This window comes from Aulonocara sp. 'chitande type north' Nkhata Bay, linkage group LG3, assembly GCF_057382095.1.
Source record: "Aulonocara sp. 'chitande type north' Nkhata Bay isolate Kocher_YH1m ecotype deep benthic linkage group LG3, A_spYH_male_GT1.1, whole genome shotgun sequence".
Classification (NCBI taxonomy): Eukaryota; Metazoa; Chordata; class Actinopteri; order Cichliformes; family Cichlidae; genus Aulonocara; species Aulonocara sp. 'chitande type north' Nkhata Bay.
This window is the reverse complement of record NC_141346.1, coordinates 31,345,547-31,365,051: the sequence shown is the minus strand read 5'-3', so window position 1 is coordinate 31,365,051 and position 19,505 is coordinate 31,345,547. Positions and strand designations below refer to the sequence as shown.

Below are 19,505 nucleotides of genomic sequence, written 5' to 3'. Positions count from 1 at the left end.
CCATTAGATGCTCATCCTAAATTTTGGGCACCATGAGAAGTTTTTCAAAGACTGTGTTTGGTTGAACCACCACAACAACCGTCTCTCATGATGGGGACCCCTGTTTTGGAACCACGTCATCAACATTTTGGTTATCTTTCAGGGCCAAGAATTTATCAATCAAGTTGCATGAACTTTGGCTTTGCACCAACATTCCTCTGTTTTTACTTTGGCAGGTGACAGAGGATTACCTGGTCCACCCGGATTTCCTGGTAGACCTTTTTCAGCTGAGCTTGTAGAGAAAGGAGACATCGGAGACCCTGGAATAACCGGCCTTTCCGGCTTTACCGGACCCAGAGGTAACATGGTGCTTTGTTTCTTTCAGAACGTCACCGGATAATCTGAAGGGCATAAATTAACTGCAGACTTTATTAGGATCTTCTGGTGAATTTTAAATCGTTTAGAGAAGAGATTCATATTTGTTACATATTTTGTAAAATAAGAAATTTTTTCATAGATGAGGACTTTAACACTGAATTGGTGGATGAAGCTGAGAGGACCAACACAATAAAGAGGGCCGGGGCAGTGACTCAGATTAGTGGAAATACTGCCTCGCAGACAGAGAGCATCTACGGTTGCCTGTGTTGGGATACCTCTCAGCTTAACAAACAAACAAAATATCTGTACTGTGCTCTTAAAGAAGGGGGAAATTATCAGTAAACCCCTAAAACAGCATTTTGTTACATGCTGAAAACATGCTGTAAAGTTTAGCATTTTGATACGGGAGTCTCCAGATACTGACCTTCAGAGCCAGCCCCAAGTTCCCACTAGAGGAACTGCAGCTGTTCGCACTTCTGCAAAATGTAGGCTCTCTAATGAAGAATTTAACTGCTTTTTGCTGCTGTGAACATCCATCACCTTGTGTTACAAACTCTGATCTTTCTCTGGGTTAACAGGTGACAAGGGTCAGCCAGGTGCACCTGGTCGTCCAGGACGACCTGGAGCTCCTGGTTTCCCTGATCTGAGTAAAGGGCTGCCGGGAGAACCTGGCCTTTCTGGGGAAACAGGACTTCCAGGCTTCTCTGGACAAAAAGGAGAATCTGGAATTATGGGATTCCCTGGCACTGTGGGACCAAAAGTAAGAAAAGATGCATATACATGTAGCAAATTTTGCCAGCCAGAGATTAAAATTCGGATGTTTGTTTGTTTGTTTTTAGGGCAATAATGGCTTTCCAGGTTTATCTGGAAGGCCTGGAGAAGTTGGTCGGCCTGGTGCCAAAGGTAAGAGTACATATTAGTGCTGTTGGATATAACGATATGCATCGGATGATGATATGAGAACATCTGTATTACACTATCATTTGTTTCGTTGTGTCCCAAAATAAACTGTTTACGGCAATATTGTAGTGGCTATATTAATTTCTAATAGTTCTCACGTTCTCTTCTATTTAAAAAAAACGCACTATGCATGGGCAAGCGACTGTTTTCATGCATTGTTGTTTGCAGCATGTGGCTCCGCCATCCGCTTGTTTATTTTCCACATAAAAGTGTCACAATAAAGCCGAAGATCCTGTTCCAACTTTTCAAAATAAACTGACGCGATGATAATATACAGTATTCTCAAACGTCAAATTTTGGAGTATGCATTAATAAAAATACCTCAAATAAGGTACACGACACCCAGCTTCACGCAAGTGGCCCGAGATTCACAGAATTTACAGAAAATGTTACATTTTTGTGATTTATATCGTTGTCGGGACGATAAATGTGTTATATCAGGATATGAGATTTTGTTCATATCGCACAGCACTAGTACATATGAAGTCTACCATCAGTGATAAACATCTTCTTTACATCTGTTCATAATCAAATCAAACATCCATTGACTTAAATGCTTTTTTCTCTTAGGACTACCTGGAGAAACTTTTGGTTATCCTGGAGCACCAGGACTTAAAGGCCGACAAGGAGATTCAGGGATCCCAGGTAAGACTCACCTTACTCGGTTACGGTGAAACTTTATTTGTCATGGCCATTGATCAGCAACCACTTGCTGATCAATGGCCATGAGTACCATTCACAGAGAGTTGGGGAACGGCTGCAATCACAGCATTGTAGGATGGTGAAAGATGTACCCCTAGGCCCCCTCCTCGATTCAGAGATGGTCTTTCCCTTTTCACATCTCTGTAAATAAAGAAAAGCATTCAGCATCACATCACTTGTAGTCTTGTTGTTGTCATATTTTATAAACTTGTTGACATGGATCAGAATTTACATTTCCTTTATGTTTTATTTTTAGTAAAATAAATATATTTAGTGCAGGTGAAGAAATTCTTAGTACTGTGGGACAAGCTTTTTGGGAGATCAGAGTTGGTCTCCAATCTCTGATTTCTTCAGAAGTTTTATAACATTTTAAATATGTCGACAGGCGACCAAGGGAAAGTTGGTGAACCTGGCAATAATGGATTTTCAGGAAATCCAGGTTTCCTCGGACAGAAGGGGATTCCTGGTGAACAGGGACGGTATGGAATAATGGGTGAGTAACTCCTAAGAAAACAAAGTCCTGTTGCAGTAATTCCTTCATGACGTCGTAGAGATTTGTATTTACAGAAAGTGTTGAGATGTCGTTTTTCTTCTCTGCAGGCTCTCCTGGTTTCCCTGGACCAAAAGGTCAGCCTGGATTGCCAGGAATAGGAAGGGGGCCTGATGGGCTTCCTGGTCGGCCTGGATTCCTTGGAAATCGTGGGTTTAAAGGTGAAAGGAAAAAAGAAAATCCACTACATTCATACACTAATCTTACAATGATTTTTCCAAATGAGGTTAAAAAAATGGTCTTTCCAGTGTTTTTAATGTTTTGTTTGTTTGTTTTATTTTTGTTATTTTAGGTTTTCCCGGACCACCTGGTTTGGATGGCCTTAATGGCCTAGCAGGACCTAAAGGCCTGCCTGGAAACCCAGGCAAGAATCACATTTCACACACCAGCTGATTCTATATTTCTTGCTTTATTTCACAGCTCACTACTCACTCAGTACTCAGTAAACCAAAATGAGATGTACAATAAGCCAGATAATCCAAAGCTAAAGCTAATCTTAGCATGATCCAGTAAGAATAGATGAATGTATCAAGTAGTTATGGCTCGATAACTGAGGAAAGATGAGCAGTTTTGCATTTTGGCCCTTTGTGTGTCTGCAGAAAAGTTCATTATTCAAAGCTGTGAGGCATACTGCTTTGGCAAAGCTCAACCTTTTCGCCCTCTTCATCAGGGTCAACATACGTCTGATTGTTTTAGGCTTGCAAAGATGAAAGATTTAACGACTTTGTGTTTTTTTTATCTAGGTGCAATTCTGGGAGGTAGCCCTGGCCTTTCTGGTAGTCCAGGGTTGAAGGGAGAAAGAGGTGTTTCCCAACCCGGTGTTCCAGGGTATCCCGGCCAAAAAGGACAAAGAGGAGAACCAGGTGAAATAGACTTCAATGAAATCAAAAATGTGCAGATTCAATGTGCAATAATATATATAGCAATAGATTTTTTTACTTTCTGTATATCAGGTCCTTTTGGATTGAAAGGGAGCCCGGGTATCCCTGGACCTCCTGGACCCAGATCAATAGAAAGCTTTCCTGGACCTACAGGAGATGCAGGTCTCCCTGGACTGGATGGACAGTATGGTAAATACATTTCCTTAATCAATTTTGATGATTTTGTTTTCCATTCTCTTCTTTTTTCACATTTTTTTATTTTTTCCCTTTATATTCTCCTATACTTTTCTATGCTTAGTTTTTCTTTCTTTTCCCTTTAACGTTAATTTATTCAACCTTCCTTGAATTGAATTTCTCTCTTCCTCTCCTTTTTTCTTTCTTACAGGTGTCCAAGGTCCTCCAGGTCTTCCCGGCCCACCTGGTCCAGGCACAGCTCAGGGAGACAGAGGTGACCCTGGTCTGCCAGGCTTCCCAGGGAACCCTGGTACAAAGGGTGAACCAGGATTACCTGGAGGTCCTGCATTCCCTGGCAGACCTGGTTTAAAAGGTGGAGTATGGCTAAAATACATGGCATGAACTAAAAATGCTGCTTCTTCTTTTCTATGTTTGCTCCTATATGTTTTCAATTAAAAAAAAGATAAACTGAAACATTATGTATTTGCCCTTCAGGACAAAAGGGTGATGGTGGTTTTGCTGGAATTCCTGGTGTCCAGGGTTTTAGAGGTGACTCTGGTTTTCCTGGAAGCAAAGGAACGGCAGGAATTAGAGGTAGGACAGCATAAGTCTTTAGTTTCCCCCACTCTTTTTCCCACAATTTCTTCTTAATTTTCTTCTACCCTTTATCTTTCCTCCATCCCTCTTTTTCTCCACCCTTTCCCTTCCAGGGTTTCCAGGTCCAAAAGGTTTGCCTGGAGTCATATTTCCAGCTTCACTGCCAAATGGGCCATATCCACAAGGTGATCCAGGTTTCCCTGGTGAAAGAGGAAGCCCTGGTAACCCTGGAGAGCCTGGTCAGTCTGGTTTTCCTGGGCGTAAAGGTGAGTTGAAGACACAAACAAAGTGTAAATTTATTAATTATATCCATCCATCTTTGCATGCATGCATCCATCTATCTGCATCCACTTAACCTGAACAGAGTTACGGGGGCACCATTATAACAGAGACATCCAGACTTCCTTCTCCTCAGTCATTTCTTCCAGCTCTTTTGGGTGGGTCCATCGAGGTTTTCCCAAGCCAGCCAACATACGTAATCTCTCCAGCATGTCCTCAATCTGCCTCAGGGCCCTCACTGAGAACACCTCACCTACGAAGCACCTGGGACGGACCTTAGTCAGATGCCTGAACTACCTCAACTGGCTTCTTTCAATGTCAAGGAGTAGTAAGGGACTTCTCCAAGTCTCTTCCAAGTGGCTGAGCTCCTCATCCTGTCTCTAAGGCTGAACCCAACAACTCTTGAGAGAAAGCTCATTTCCACCTCTCGTATCTGCGATCTGATTCTTTCAGTCACTACCCAGAGCTCTTGACCAGGCCTTATTCATGAGTAAGAGTAGGAATGTAGATTGACCAGTAAATCAGCTCTCTCTTTATCATGATGGACCAATGCAGCATTCACATCACTGCAGATGCAGCCTGAATCCATCTGTCAGCCACCTGCTCCTCTCTCCCCTCACTTGTGAACAAGACCCAGAGATATAAGAGGGAAGTTACTTGTCCCCTACCCCAAAGAGGCACTCTACGCTTTTCCAACTGAGGACCATGGCCTTGAACTTTGAGGTTGTTACACCCCGGCCTAGGCAACCGGAGTGCAACACGAAAAAAAGTAAAAATAAAGAAAAAAACACACACAAAAAACCCCCCACTAAAGCTCACCACCAAAATCCCAAAACAAAAGTATCGACAAATCTATTTACAGCTATTTACAACAAACTAGCTATTTACACCAAACTATTTACAACACGGGGGAGATCGCGACCATGACACACTGAAACACAGGGTTTAAATACATAGAGGGAGCAATCAGGAAAATGGACAACAGGAGGGAAACACAGCTGGGGCAAATTAGAACTGACGAGACAGGGAAACGTAAATTGAAAACACTAAGATAACACAGACTTTCAAAGTAAAACAGGAAACACATAACAGTCACGCCAAAAACAACACACCGACAACACCGAAACGTAACAAGGTGTTAATTCTCATCTCTCCATGTCTCCTTTTGCCATAAACTGCCCCAGGTGGGATTTGAAGGGGACCCGGGGCTCTGCCGAATGTTTCCAGCACACCCTTGCTGTCTGTTTGTGTGTGCCTGTCCTGTCTAAAATTCCAACCTGCCACCTGGTCCAGCTCGTTCTAACGACAGCTCTACTCCTCTCTTCACCCGAGTCTCCAGAACATACAGCGGCATATCTGACATATCTGATTATGCAATTACAAAGTTGATCATTGACCTTCGGCCCAGGAAGTCCCAGTGCCAGGTCCACTAATGGACTCCCATATATTCGAAGATGGCGCTCAGTAAGGGTAAGCTGTCGTTAGAGCAGATGTCCAATGACAGAACACCTTTCGGGTTCAGACAGACTGTTTCTCCCAGTCACACTATACCCAAGGTCACACTGTCATTGTCCCCCAGAAGGACAATGAAGTCACAAAGTGGGGTATTTTTCCACACCCCACTCAGGGAACCCAAGAAGGCTGTGTACTCTGAACTATTATTTGACACATAAGCGCAAACGACAGTCAGGTCCCCGAGCCTGTCGTCCTTTAGAGAAAACTCCCAATGTGCATGTACCCAGCCAAGGGATTGCAAGTATACTCAACAGCTCTCACCAAGGGCAGCTGCAGAGTGGAGCAAAGTACAACAACTCTGCATGAAACTGTTTATGAACCCAACCTGTGCATTGAGGCAAGTTCCACTATATCAAGCCGGTATCTCTTGGCCTTAAGCACTAGCTCAGGCTAGTGACATTTCATGTACCCAAAGTCAGTTTTAGCAACTCGGGATCAGACCACCAACCACAGACTTTCAACCACTGCCTAATCCACTCTGCATCAGACTCCTCCTGCAAGTAATGTGTCCACAGGAAGGGTGGCCTCATGGGCTAAACCCTGACCACCATTCACTTGCTGACAATGTTCTCCTCTAGGCTTGGCTCAAGTATGGGGCCTTTTTAGCTCCAGCCCAGCCAAGGAACAATGATCCAAATGGTTTGCGTGATTCAAACTTAGTTTACCCTTTTCACCCAGAATAAGTTGCTTTGGGAGAACATACCAGAGGTTAATTGCCACCAACAACATAGCTTCTACGACACACAAATCCCTCCATCACAATAAGATAGCATTGGAGGAGCGTTATCCTTCATATCCTGCAGGAAACAGGAGCTGTTTGTTCAGCTTAGGGTAAGCTAGTTTGCTTCCATTCAAATGCAAACAAAGTGAAAGAAGGCAAATGTTTTTAACATAGAGTTTTAAAATCTACTTTCCCCCAACATCAGTATAAATAATATGCAGCTAATCTGGCATGTTTTAATGTACAGAGAGAGAAAAAACAATAATAAAGTGAGAAGATGAAAAATGAATGATAAGCAGTGTAAAATATTCTCCTGCTGCAGGTACTGTGGGGAACCCTGGTCCATCGGGTAGACTGGGCAGGACTGGAGTTCCTGGTTTTCAAGGACCTCTTGGGGATCCCGGACCTCCTGGTTTTCCTGGATCCCCAGGAGCACAAGGTCAGGATTTTTGTTTATCTTCGACTTTTTAATAGCTTATCACTTCTAGCATGTTCTTATTCATTCCCCCGTCTTCTTCAGGGTTTCCTGGTACAATTGGCCCTCGCGGCATTCCCGGCAGCGTCGGCCGCAGCCACAGCATCGGCTACACTCTGGTTAAGCACAGCCAGAGCTCCCAGGTTCCCATGTGTCCTCAAGGCATGGCCAAACTGTGGGAGGGCTACAGTCTGCTGTATGTAGAGGGACAGGAGAAGGCACACAACCAAGACCTCGGTATGAAAACACTGTCAGGCTCTTATGAACCATAAATACTAGTTATAGCAGTCTTTGTGGGGCAAAATTAAAGGTTTAAAACCTCCCTTTGTCTCTTCAGGTCAGCCGGGGTCGTGTCTCCCCAGGTTCAACACGATCCCCTTCCTCTACTGCTCGCCCAGCGAGATTTGCTACTACGCTAGCCGCAATGATAAATCCTACTGGCTCTCCACGACCGCATCCATACCCATGATGCCCGTGGAAAAGGAGGAGATAAGACCTTACATCAGCAGGTATTGTACACTGTGTTACTTTAGTCAAGCTGCCTGTCATATACATGTGCATACAATTAATGAAGCTTTCATCTGATTATATGAATAACACAGGTGTTCAGTATGTGAGGCTCCATCTCAGGCAGTGGCGGTCCACAGTCAGGATATGACAATCCCCAACTGTCCTATCGGCTGGAGGAGTCTCTGGATAGGATACTCCTTCCTAATGGTACGTAGTTAATGGCAGCTTCTACCAAACAGATTTAGACCAGCAATTAGATGAAGAGGTTATTTCTCCCCATGGTTCTGCATACTGCCAAATTGTCTTCAGAGATGTCATATTTAAAAAAAATGTCCTTTCATTTCTGACACAGCACACAGCAGCTGGTGCAGAGGGCGGCGGTCAGTCCTTGGTGTCTCCTGGTTCCTGTCTGGAGGACTTCCGGGCGACTCCGTTCATCGAGTGCAACGGCGCCAGGGGCACCTGCCACTACTTTGCCAATAAATACAGCTTCTGGCTGACAACCGTGGATCCAGAAAATGAGTTTACCTTCTCGCCAGCCAAGGAGACGCTGAAGGGAGGCCAGGAGCGCTCCAGAGTCAGCCGCTGCCAAGTGTGCAGCAAGATCTTGTAGTAGGCAAAGGTGAAAGATGGAGGAGTGAGGCGGGGAAACATCAGGAGGGGATTCACTAACATTTCAAGAATTTATGATGGAGGATGAGATGGATTTAAAAAAGAACACGTGACTGACTGAATGGACCTTTCTCCTGTGCTGTGATGGTTTCAGAATCGAGTCGAGCAACATCGGCCCCATTTTGAGAGTTTTTTAATCCCCTGTAGGAATGAACGGCTTTTAAAAAAAGAAGAAGAAGAAGCTGGAGGTAGGAGGAGGAAAGAGAAGAGTCCCAGTGTGAGCGATCTTCTCGAGATTATCACTGATAATGGTGCTATTGTTTATGTATGTGTTTATTACGTGTCAGCTTTCTTGTGACAGATGTCAGCGAGAATCATTCTCGGCTACCTCGGAGAGTGCCCCCACCCCCATTTAGCAAACAACTGCCCCGCACACACGTTAAGCACCCAATTTAAAGGTTATCAGCTCAGGAAGTTGGTCGTTATTGGTTCTTGTCGCTCCCATAGATACTGACAGCAGGCAGAAAGTCTCTACACCAACTCTGACGTCTGACTGTCATATCTCTGGGACAGACAAGCCTACAAATGCTTTTCAATGGGCTGATCACGTTCGAAGTGGGTACATAAGAGCTTAATGTGAGATGAGAGTAAAATTACAGATTGCTGGTTGATTTTAAGGTTTTAAAGCGAGTTTGCATTATCTTATTGGGCTGATCTGAGCAAAGCAGATATAAAGCTTCACTGAAATCCCATCTTTGGGAAGATGAAACCTGTTTTCTTCATAAACTTTTTATTCTACGGCAGTTTAGCATCACGAAGGTGCCCACTGTAAACACACTGGGGATTTTTTCATGTGTTGCATCAATACCTGCAGTATATTTGATGTCGGCCACTTCATTATTGGTTTGAAAATCAACTTGCCAAGACATGTGACTTGCTTGAGGTAAAAATGGCGTTGAAGCTATCCTTTGTTTTTAAGTTTTTGTGATATTTGGATTATTTTTTGGTGCCTTACAATCGGACGTGTGAATTAAAGGAGTTTTAGCTTCATGGAAAGATTTAAAAAATCTGTGGAAAACTATAACTCATTAGCAAATTATTTTTTGCATAAACAAAAAAAGACTAGAAGTATTTTTTTTATTGGACTCCAACAAAAAAACATAAACAAAGCAAGTTTCATTTCTTTAAGTGCTGGTTTTCATATAGAAGGTGAGAAGCATCATCTGTTTGGGGAACAGAAGGAACTTAGAAACAATCTAAAGTATTCCTAAACATGTCAAAGTCCCAGCGTAAGCTTCACGTAAGCCTGTGTACATTTCACAGTGGGACTCTCAGGTTGCTGCTACGTTACCGTTAGTATGACTTTAAAGGTCAAGTCAGATTTCTGTGCAACAGCTGAAATGACAATAGAGAGCTGTTGTTATTGCACTGATGTGGACACAGATGGTTCAGAACATCAAAGGGGCATACATATCTCCACCTCCACTCTCACAGGTTTTCTCTATGCTGCGACCAAACAAGTATTTCTTTTGATTATATCACACTTTTTAAGGCTGCCATTCGCTTGCATTTTGCAAAAAGACACAAAACACACGCTCTCTGATAGATGAATTATTGCTGTACATAGTGCTTACTGTATTTTTCAGCAAATCATGTTAGCGCAAAGGTCTATGATGTTGTTACTCGGTTCTTTTCTTTTGTTTTTGTGTCCTCGGACAGGTAAGAAGATGGCAAAAGGACAATTCTGTGCCTTTAAATATAGATTTTGCAAAAACAAATACAAAAACACACAAAAAATTTGAAATTGTATCTGTTTTTGCATTAAATTTGGTTTTCCTCTGAGTCAAACAGGTTCATCTGTGCTTGGACAGTGGAAGCTACAGCATGACTTGTAACCACTACGACCTCTAGCACGTCTCTCTCTGCTGGTAGCCCTGACTTTAACGCTGTGCCACATAGTACATTTGTGTCTGTATTGCTTTTTTTTGTAATCTAGATTTGTAATTATTGAGTCGTGACACTAGCCCCTGGTTTTATTTACTGAGAAGTGAGGGAATGGGAAGGTAATGATGTGTACATTAAATTTTATGGAAAGGAAAACATGCCTGTGTTTTTATATGGGAGATATATTCACCGCTGATGATTTAGGATGCTAACAGCACACTTTATTGCCAGTTTGGACTTCACCGCTCGTTCAGAGCCAAATGGAGAAACATGCTTTAAGATCCCTGAGTGACAGAAAAGAAATGCAGTTTTCCTCAAAGAGGATCCATAACAAATCAAAAGTGGCAACGTAACATGTCTGTTCCTGTAACGTGTGTTTCTGTGCTCACACACTTTGAAATAAAGTCTCAAAACTACTTAACAAATGCATGTTTTTTGTTTTTAGCTCAACATGAGGAAGTGAAGTGAATTTAAATATAAAATCTGTACAACCAAATGTTGCTGCCAGTGGTACTGGTTCATTTCACAAAGTGGATGTAATAGAGCAATAGAAGATACAGCAAGACGGTTGAAACATGAGCACATTTGGGTGTTCTGATAGGACAACGACTCCAAACACACATCAAAACTGTTTTTAGAATAGATAAAGCAGGCTGACATTTACAGAAGGGATAGGCCTTTCCAATGGCTCCATGGTCCATCTCAGAAAACCAACAACCTTTAATTAACTCTGCCATGCTGCCAAGAACAGTGGCCAATCCAGCTGGAAGTATGCGGTTGTTTATGTTGTTTACCAAAAGCATCTTAGCAAAGGACATTAACCCAAAGCTTAGTGGAGGAATCTACTTTTGACCATGTGTGGATTAGAGAAAATCCTAATTAAAATTAAACTTGTGCATCTGAATACCTTTTTTTTAGTCATTACAGATGTGTGCTTTAATCAATCACTACACCCTGGAAAGAAAACAGTTCAAAGAATTTATTAAAAGGCCAAAGTTACCATGCCATGTGACCATGATGATGTAAGATGCGCAAAAGTGATTAAATAAAAATAATTAAGAACAACTATTACAAAAAGGAAAAGGCCAAAACAATATCAGAAATGAAAATTGCAGAAGAGATAGATCACAAATTCTGTTTCTGCCTCTTAGTTTTTATTCACATTAATAATTTTTATATGTTTCTATTTAAAATTGGAATAATAAAACACAGATAGATAGATAGATAGATAGATAGATAGATAGATAGATAGATAGATAGATAGATAGATAGATAGATAGATAGATAGATAGATAGATAGATAGAACCTTCGCTCCAGTCCAGTAGGTGGCGGTAGTTCACCTTTTCAAAAGAAGAAGAAGAAGCGGAACTCGTAGCACAACAACAACATTGTTAGCAGCATTAGCTCGCAAAAAAGCGAGGAGACTTTTTTCTTCTTATTTGGGTCCCATTAACAGGTGAGTGTAATAACCGAGGGCCGTCAGAGAGTGTGAATGTGCAGTCTGTTGCCCTGTGTGCTTGTACGGTCGGAGAATCGCACATTTGTGAGCCGTTTCAGCTATGTGCACAACGTTAGCTCTCAGGCTAACGCTAGCTCCTAACGTTTTATTTAGTGGTTGTGTGCAGAAGTCACTGCATGCAAAGAGTTCTCGTACAGGATGAAGATTAAGGTGTGATGATGAGGATGCAGTGCTGTTGGATTTGTCCTCCCAGGTGAAATAGTTAGTCGACAGCCAGAAAAAATGACTACACATTCATGAAAGCTGATTTCTCGAGAGCTTTTTGTATTCTGCTCGTTGTATCCTGTTAATTACAACGTATACTCGGATACAGGCGTCATTGATACTTGTGGTAACGAGCGGTGTGCACGGATGGGTCCAAATACTCAGAAGGTTAGACGTCAAGATGTTTTGTGTGTCAGGTTTCTTTACTAAAACTCATATTTCTTGAACCACAGAGGCCTAGAGATACACGCAAGATTTACCACGGTTACACCAGTTGTCTTTTTTTAAGATCTGAGGAGGTTTATTGCATACTGACTTGTCTCGTTATTAAGGGTTCAACCTTCAAATGGTTGGTGACCTCCACAGTCAACATATCCCAGTTCAACAAGCATCTTTGGGATGTGGTCGAGCGACAGATTCTCATTATGAATGTGCAGCTGACAAATCTGGACTGACATTCAAAGCCATTATACAACACGCCTCATTCATACAAGCACTTGCTCTATGCTTTGAAATGCTTTCTATCTAACATTCATACACATTCATACTCAAATGGATGCATCGAAGAACAGCTTGGTATCTTGCCCAAGGATACACGCAGACTGGCCAACCTTCCAGTCAGTAGATGATCTAGTCTACCGCCTGAGCAACAGCCACCCCATACAGTGTGATGGGGTTAGGGGTGCTGATCATGCAAATGTGGACCAGAATGGTTCCAGCATCTTGTTAAATCTGTGCCTTTTCTAAGCAGCATTTGTATTTTTCTATTCTTTAACTTACTGCTCTGACTGAGGTCGAGCCCGTTGTCCAAACAATTGTGTTTGACCTGGGCTAAAAGTCGATGTTTGAATCAACTGTTATTACTGTTGACAGAGGCCAAGTGGAGATAATCTTGCATAAGAGCACAAAGGAATTTGTGCTTTGATGGCAGAGTGATAAAGGCAAACATCAGGTATAAATAAACAGTGCTGAGTAACAATAAGTGACCATAGGTGTGTGAAGTTGAAATAGTGTGTGTGAGGTCAGGCAGAGTAGAGCCAGTGTGACTCATTCAGGAGGTTGGATTTAAAAAAGAAAAGCAAACACCCACAGTGGTGGGGACCATGATTTGATCTGTTAATACCTGGTTAAAGCATGTGTCTGTAGCTGTAATGCTTAAAAGTATAAAAGGTAAATTAAAAAGTTGGAAGTGAACAGCAACAAGATCCACTGTTTGATTTCTCACCGATTTTTAGCTGCCATCAGAACTACTTTAACTCTACTTAACATAGAGTCAGCAAGGTGTTAAAAATGTTCAGTTGGTGAGCCAGTGGGAGTTGTACCCTCAGGAGTTGCATCCAATCTGGTCTTCTGCTGCTGTAGCCCATCTGCTTCAAAGGATGATGCTCTTTTGTCTGCCTGTCAAGAATTAGTCGACTCTGCTCATTCAAAAAGGAAAAAAAAGAAGGTAGTCCACTCCATGTTTTGGGAATAACTTGTCCATTCCAGTCTAGTTAATTGGACGAATAATACTCAACTTCGGGTTTTCAGTTAATCCATGAAGGGTGAACAAGCAAAGAAGTCAGAAGTAGAGCAGGGCGATATGGCCAAAAATATTTATCACGATATACATTTAAAAGTTTGCGATAACGATATAACTGACGATATAATTGACACTAGACAAAATACTTTACAACTCCACAACTTTATTAGTGCAAAAAACCCCATCAATGTATTTTCACTTAAACAAGCAGCTGTTTTTTATGTGCATTAAAGTTATATAAAAATTTTACAGTGCAAATGCAAATTCCTTGCTGACAGTTTAACCAAAAGGCATTTCCAGTGGAAATTGGCCGACATATCCTCAGCATAACCATGTATAATATCCACAAAACTTAAAGAGGTTATACACACACAATACAGTAATATTATGTTGAAGCACAGTACGTATCACTCCGCGAGGCTCCTGCCTACGATAGCCGTAATGCTCCGACAATCCATCAAGCTGTGGGGGTTCGTAGCTTAGCAAAGTCGCACTAAAACATTTGACAGATTTTCGAGCGCCGTGTACATAAAATCGTTTCGAGGTCAGTAAACACAACCAGAATTCATACATAAGGCACACAGGATTATAAGGGGCACTGTCAATTTTCAGAAAAATCAAAGGATTTATTTTAAGTGTGCCGTATTTTCCAAAAAACACGGTAATAATGACGGCCCGCTAGCATGCTCTACCAAAAATAGTGCTTTGTTGTGTGTCTGACGGACGAAAGCTAAACCAGTTCCACACCAGTGAAGTTGCATTTTTACAAACCAATTCTGGTTCATCTGTTTCATTCAACGATCCGCTTTCGCTCTTCTCATTCTGCGTCGCCGCCATGTGCGTATGTAAACAAACTCACTGCGCATTTTACCCATATTCTATGGCGATATTTCATTTTCTTATCGTTGCCCAAAATTACACCGGTATTACCGTGAACAGTATGATACAGCCCAGCCCTAGTCAGAAGTTCAACAACAGAAACGATGCAAAGCCAAATCAACTAGATCATCTAGCTAGTGTACTTACGGTGCTGGAGCAGTGTTGATCGGTCCAACGTGAGATTCACTACATGTGGACTTAGTATGACCTGAGGTCCCAAAATCACCACTTCTTGCTGCTACTTTTTCCAGCCCCCCAGAAAACACACAGTGCCTGGTAGACCCCATGAGAAAGGCTTTAATCTGCACTCCTACTGCGCCAAGTCAGAGTGATCTTACTGGCTGACTGTACAAATGAAAACACACAGAAATTCATTACAAAAACCACATTCAAAATAACTAATCTGGCACTCGCAGCAAGGTGTACCTAACGAAGTGGCCAGTGAGTGTAAATAGTTGTTAGACACAGACTTTGACTTGAAATTTAAATAAGTACCCCATAAATACTGCTGGTGTTATACTCCTTGACTTCAATATATCTTAATTTATTTGAATAATTTTTTTTTTTTTAAAAAGAGGAAAATACACAAATTTGTAATTTTGGACGACACTGTTGTTGCTGTTTTCTTTTTTTTTAAAAAACTTCCAGTAAAAACTATGCAGAATAAAACCTTTCATAATTAAAGAAAAAAAAGAAAAAACTTATGAGCTATGTGATTCTTTGCCACTAGGTGGCAGTACTCGCTGTCTGAAAGTGAGAGAGGGGAAAGAGCTAATGTAAGAAAGGAGAAATGAGAAATCACTCAGCAAGTCTGGAGTGCAGGTTTCAGAGATGGTGAAGAGAAAGCAGGAGAGGAGGATTCATCAAAAAGTGTGGTGAAAGATGCAAACACAGAAAACAGGGAGTTTAAATGTGTTTGATAAATGTGCTTAAGAGTTGGCAGATGGACTCAACCTCATTGATCCCTGACGCTTAATTTCAAAAGGCCAGCCGAGTAATCAGGTTCACTTTAAATAACTGTCATGCCAGTTAGACGAGAGAAAGATGAGGTGCAGTGACTTTAACTCTCAGATGAGGCAAGAAGAAAAAAGATGATTTGGATTGTGATGGAAATCCGAGGAGAGGGAGCAGTATTTCCAGTCTGAAACTTGAATTCTTTTCTTTAAAAAAGCAGAGAAATCAGAGAAAGTGAGGAAACAAGTTTCAACACTTGCTGCTCAATTTACACCACCCTTCTTTCTAACAGGGGAGACAGATGCAGGCAGGTGGAGTGGAGTGGGGTGGGAGTGCTTCCAGAGGGAGCTCAGTATGCATCTTAGTTCAGCATTTAGAAAACATCTCCACATTTTGCCTCTTTGTTCACCGTCTCAGGTACGCTGGAATTTTCGGACACCCACTCGAACATGTCCTATGTCTTCATCAACGACTCGTCGCAGACCAGCGTGCCTCTGCTGCAGTCGTGCATCGATGGAGACCTGCCCTTCGCCAAGAGGCTGCTAGAGACCGGATGCGACCCCAACATCCGTGACAACCGGGGCCGCACCGGCCTCCACCTAGCCGCCGCCAGAGGGAACGTGGAAATATGCCGCCTCTTGCACAAGTTCGGGGCCGATCTGCTGGCGACGGATTATCAGGGGAATACGGCGCTGCACCTGTGCGGCCACGTGGATACGATACAGTTCCTGGTGTCCAACGGGCTGAAGATCGACATCTGGTAAGAATTCAGAGTTCAGGTGATGACAGTGAGCTGTTTCCACCCTGAGCAACTTAATGTTCTCTCATTTTAACTCCACTTTTAATTTCATGTATATCAACTATTCAGAATCATGTAGTCATGCATGATTCATGTTGATATGGTAGAAGCTAAAAGCCATGTGGTGTACTGAGACTGTTTGGGTTGTAATACCCTCTCTAAACAACTTAAATCTGCCCTTTAGAGATTTCTGAATGAATGAAAATAGCACTAAACTCAAATTAAACTGCAATGAGCAAAGCTGCTCTAGAGATGATCTGAATCCACAAAGAACTGACAACAGAAAAGAAGCAAAAAGAAACAAATTTAAAATTGAGCAGACAGCAGTACTCTGAATCTTCAGTCGGAGGTTGGTGTTAATTCTGTCAGAGTATTCATTTAATGTTATTTGGGTTGTTTTTTCTTTGTAACTGCTTATTGAGCATCTTAAATATATAAAGTTAGTTGGGGAATTTGAATCAAAGTATCGTAAATTTCATGAATGAAAGAAATATAACTAAAAGATAAGTCTTTTCTATGTAACTGCTGCTAAAATCCCACTGGTGGAATTCACCTTTCACCTCTCAGCAGAGCAAATCGAATGACTTCCTGTCCCCTCGGGGGGAGTGCACTGTTGCTCCCCTCAGAGGAGACGAGAGGAGTATTTGGTTCTGTTTGTTTGCAGTTTTCAAACTATTGTGTTCAAATCGTGTGTGATGGTAAACACCAATAAGAGTTCGAGCTGATTTCATTTTGAGGGAAAATCGGGTCAAGGTTGCACCAGATGTGAAAATTGTTAAAACCTTTAGATCACGCACATTTTTCTTTTGTATGGATCGTCTTCAACCTTCACAACCATTTACTATCATCTTGGGCACCATGAGTAGCATTTCACCTTTACCAACTTTTGGGTTATCAAGTAAGTTGTGAACAAACTAAAGCTGAATATCTGATGTTTCTCTGGGAGACTTTAAAGCTCTGATAAATAATCCTGTAACTGAAGAGTGCAATAAACCAGACTTTGTGTTTTTGCTGGTACTGTGATATCGCTCCCCAGCAGACACAAAAATGATCACGTGAGCATGAACACAACAGGAAGTCTCTGAACTCTTCATGCATGTAAATCTAAACCAGTGTCTGAAAGTGTCAGACATAGTACACATTTTGCTGTGTGTGTTCAAATGCTTACAAGATGAATGGATACGGATAAGCTAACAGATCTCAGTCACCCCATGGCAAACACAAGAGATGACCTCATGCTGCTGCTGTACTGATTACCCTCTTTTTAGACTGTTAGACTTGTCTGAAAGATGCCCCTGATGAAGCTGCTGAAATATGACACAAACACTTAGATACGTTCTGGTTTTTCAGGGAATATTTGGGAGTTGTGAAATTGTTTTAATTCACTAAATGAGGTCATCACTTACTGCTATGAGTTGATGTTACGTAAATCACCCATACCCACGACAAAGCCAGTACCAAGGCCACCTGACTCATTGTTTGCTGGGATTACTAAAAAGGATTCAGTGCTTTCAGTTTTCAGCTGAACTTAACTAAAACATTAGCTTTTAATTCTACTGTGCAGACTAATCATATTGTTTTTATCTGCAGGCTACATGTGTGACTGTAGTTATGTATGCACAGTTGTGGAACAGCATATTCACATCATGGAGGTTTCCTGGTTCAAGTTAATACAAAACTCGTGTGTTGGATAAAAGAAATAATAGATTTCTTTTGTTCTTACTGCAGTAACCACAACGGATCGACTCCTCTGGTGCTGGCGAAGAGACGCGGAGTCAACAAGGATGCTATTCGTCTGCTGGAGGGGCTGGAGGAGCAGGAGGTGAAAGGCTTCAACAGAGGAGCCCACTCCAAACTGGAGACCATGCAGATGGCTGACAGTGAGAGGTGAGCAGAGCTGGAAGGAGAGAGGGTGGAGAGCCAATCGGGACAGATCATGCAGCCAAAGCATGATCTGTCCTGATTGGCTCTCTCCTGCAAAGCAGGTAGAGTTTCAAGCAAGACTTCACACAGCTTTAAGAGCAATAATACTTACCCAGAGAACTGTTCTGTGCCTGCTTTAAATTAGACTTAAAATGAGATTCTGGAAGGGTCTATCTTCATTTTAGCTCCTACACTGATTGTGGGTTTTCTTAGCTTTACCACAGAAAAAAGGAACAAGAACAGAGTTACATGTGAGCGATAACAAACTTCTGTGTGTGTGTGTCTCAGTGCGATGGAGAGCCACTCCTTACTGAACCCGAACCTGCAGAGCACCGAGGGCGTCCTGTCCAGCTTCAGGACCACCTGGCAGGAGTTTGTGGAGGACCTGGGCTTTTGGAGGGTCCTGCTGTTGCTGGTGGTCATCGCCCTCCTCTCCCTGGGCATCGCCTACTACGTCAGTGGGGTCCTGCCTTTCTCCACCAGCCAGCTGGAGCTGGTGCACTGAGTAAAGGCTGGGAAGAAGGGTGCGGAAGAGGCAGTAAAATAAATGAATGAAGGTCTGCGTTCAGCTTTGTGTATAGAACAAAAACCCAGAGTTTTGTTTCTTTGTTGCCCACATTTGATCCTTTTTTATTGTGGTCTTAACAACATCATATGATACTGTTAGTAAAGCAACGCAATTTTAAAAATATTATAAATATTTTTAGGTGATTAACGAGAGAGGGCGGTGACTCAGAGACTTCATGTGTGGCCTAACACCTCGACTCATTGATAGACTCATTTCCTCTTCCTCACACTTGTCATGTCATCCCTGTTTGCTCTGTTACAAGCTGTATATTGCTGATGTTTTGTATCTTTTCATTGTTTTCTCTCACTTGTTATTTATTCAAATGTCTTTGGTGTGAATTTTTCCCTCGCTGTCTTTCTTTCACACAAATACCTGCAGCCTTTCTGACGGGAAACAGTTTTGTCAGGATAACAGAGCCGACTGCAGAGAAACACCTGGGCTGAGTTTAGATGAAGCTTCAGGTTTAACTGGGATTATGGCAGCAGATTAATGCTTCTTACTTTGTTGTATATTCATTTTATCTTAATGTGCTTTTGTTAAAGGTTTTCAGTGTTTATTCCATCAAACATTTGAAGTCATTTAATGTGCAAAATGAATAAAATCATGACTGTAATCTGCATCAGGTTAGAGCGTCACTTTGTTACCAACTCAAAACTTTATTGGCACACAGCAGCTAACCTGAGCTTTTTACAAAGCGCAAAGAAAACAGGAAAGACTGCAAATCTGTAGAAACAGGCAGGATTAGTACTCGCTGTAAATGAATATACATACAGAACCTGCTCTCACCAATGGGGGAAAACCTTCAGCTGTTACTGATCTTTGATGATTCAGCATTTTAATGATCTGGGTGACGGTAAGA

The 19,505-nt window shown here is 42.0% G+C and overlaps 2 protein-coding genes across 2 annotated transcripts in view; both read left to right on the top strand.

Annotated features, from left to right (window-relative positions):
* Positions 1-10,688, top strand: part of col4a6 (collagen, type IV, alpha 6) — a 146,463-nt gene extending 135,775 nt beyond the window's left edge. Inside the window, exons 33-49 of the mRNA XM_086276454.1 lie at positions 216-338; positions 936-1,117; positions 1,197-1,260; positions 1,888-1,962; positions 2,405-2,512; positions 2,620-2,730; positions 2,862-2,933; positions 3,313-3,432; positions 3,523-3,639; positions 3,836-3,997; positions 4,120-4,218; positions 4,335-4,487; positions 7,059-7,175; positions 7,257-7,448; positions 7,549-7,720; positions 7,814-7,928; positions 8,074-10,688. Of these exons, the coding sequence (XP_086132580.1) occupies positions 216-338; positions 936-1,117; positions 1,197-1,260; positions 1,888-1,962; positions 2,405-2,512; positions 2,620-2,730; positions 2,862-2,933; positions 3,313-3,432; positions 3,523-3,639; positions 3,836-3,997; positions 4,120-4,218; positions 4,335-4,487; positions 7,059-7,175; positions 7,257-7,448; positions 7,549-7,720; positions 7,814-7,928; positions 8,074-8,334 (2,243 nt within the window). The 3' untranslated portion in view covers positions 8,335-10,688. The remainder of the gene's footprint in view (positions 1-215; positions 339-935; positions 1,118-1,196; positions 1,261-1,887; positions 1,963-2,404; positions 2,513-2,619; positions 2,731-2,861; positions 2,934-3,312; positions 3,433-3,522; positions 3,640-3,835; positions 3,998-4,119; positions 4,219-4,334; positions 4,488-7,058; positions 7,176-7,256; positions 7,449-7,548; positions 7,721-7,813; positions 7,929-8,073) is intronic.
* Positions 10,689-11,607: 919 nt separating this feature from the next.
* ankrd46b (ankyrin repeat domain 46b) lies at positions 11,608-19,265 on the top strand. Its single transcript, XM_086276440.1, has 4 exons — positions 11,608-11,734; positions 15,774-16,116; positions 17,884-18,042; positions 18,367-19,265. The coding sequence occupies exons 2-4, from the start codon at positions 15,806-15,808 to the stop codon at positions 18,581-18,583; spliced, it is 687 nt and encodes a 228-aa protein (XP_086132566.1). The 5' UTR covers positions 11,608-11,734; positions 15,774-15,805; the 3' UTR covers positions 18,584-19,265.
* The last annotated feature ends 240 nt before the right edge of the window (positions 19,266-19,505 follow it).

Bases quoted from the DNA above. Each gene is read 5' to 3' on its own strand.
- ankrd46b (XM_086276440.1), top strand. From the start codon at position 15,806: ATGTCCTATGTCTTCATCAACGACTCGTCGCAGACCAGCGTGCCTCTG. The intron at 16,117-17,883 runs GTAAGAATTCAG...TTCTTACTGCAG, and splicing joins GGGCTGAAGATCGACATCTG to TAACCACAACGGATCGACTC. The intron at 18,043-18,366 runs GTGAGCAGAGCT...TGTGTGTCTCAG, and splicing joins CAGATGGCTGACAGTGAGAG to TGCGATGGAGAGCCACTCCT.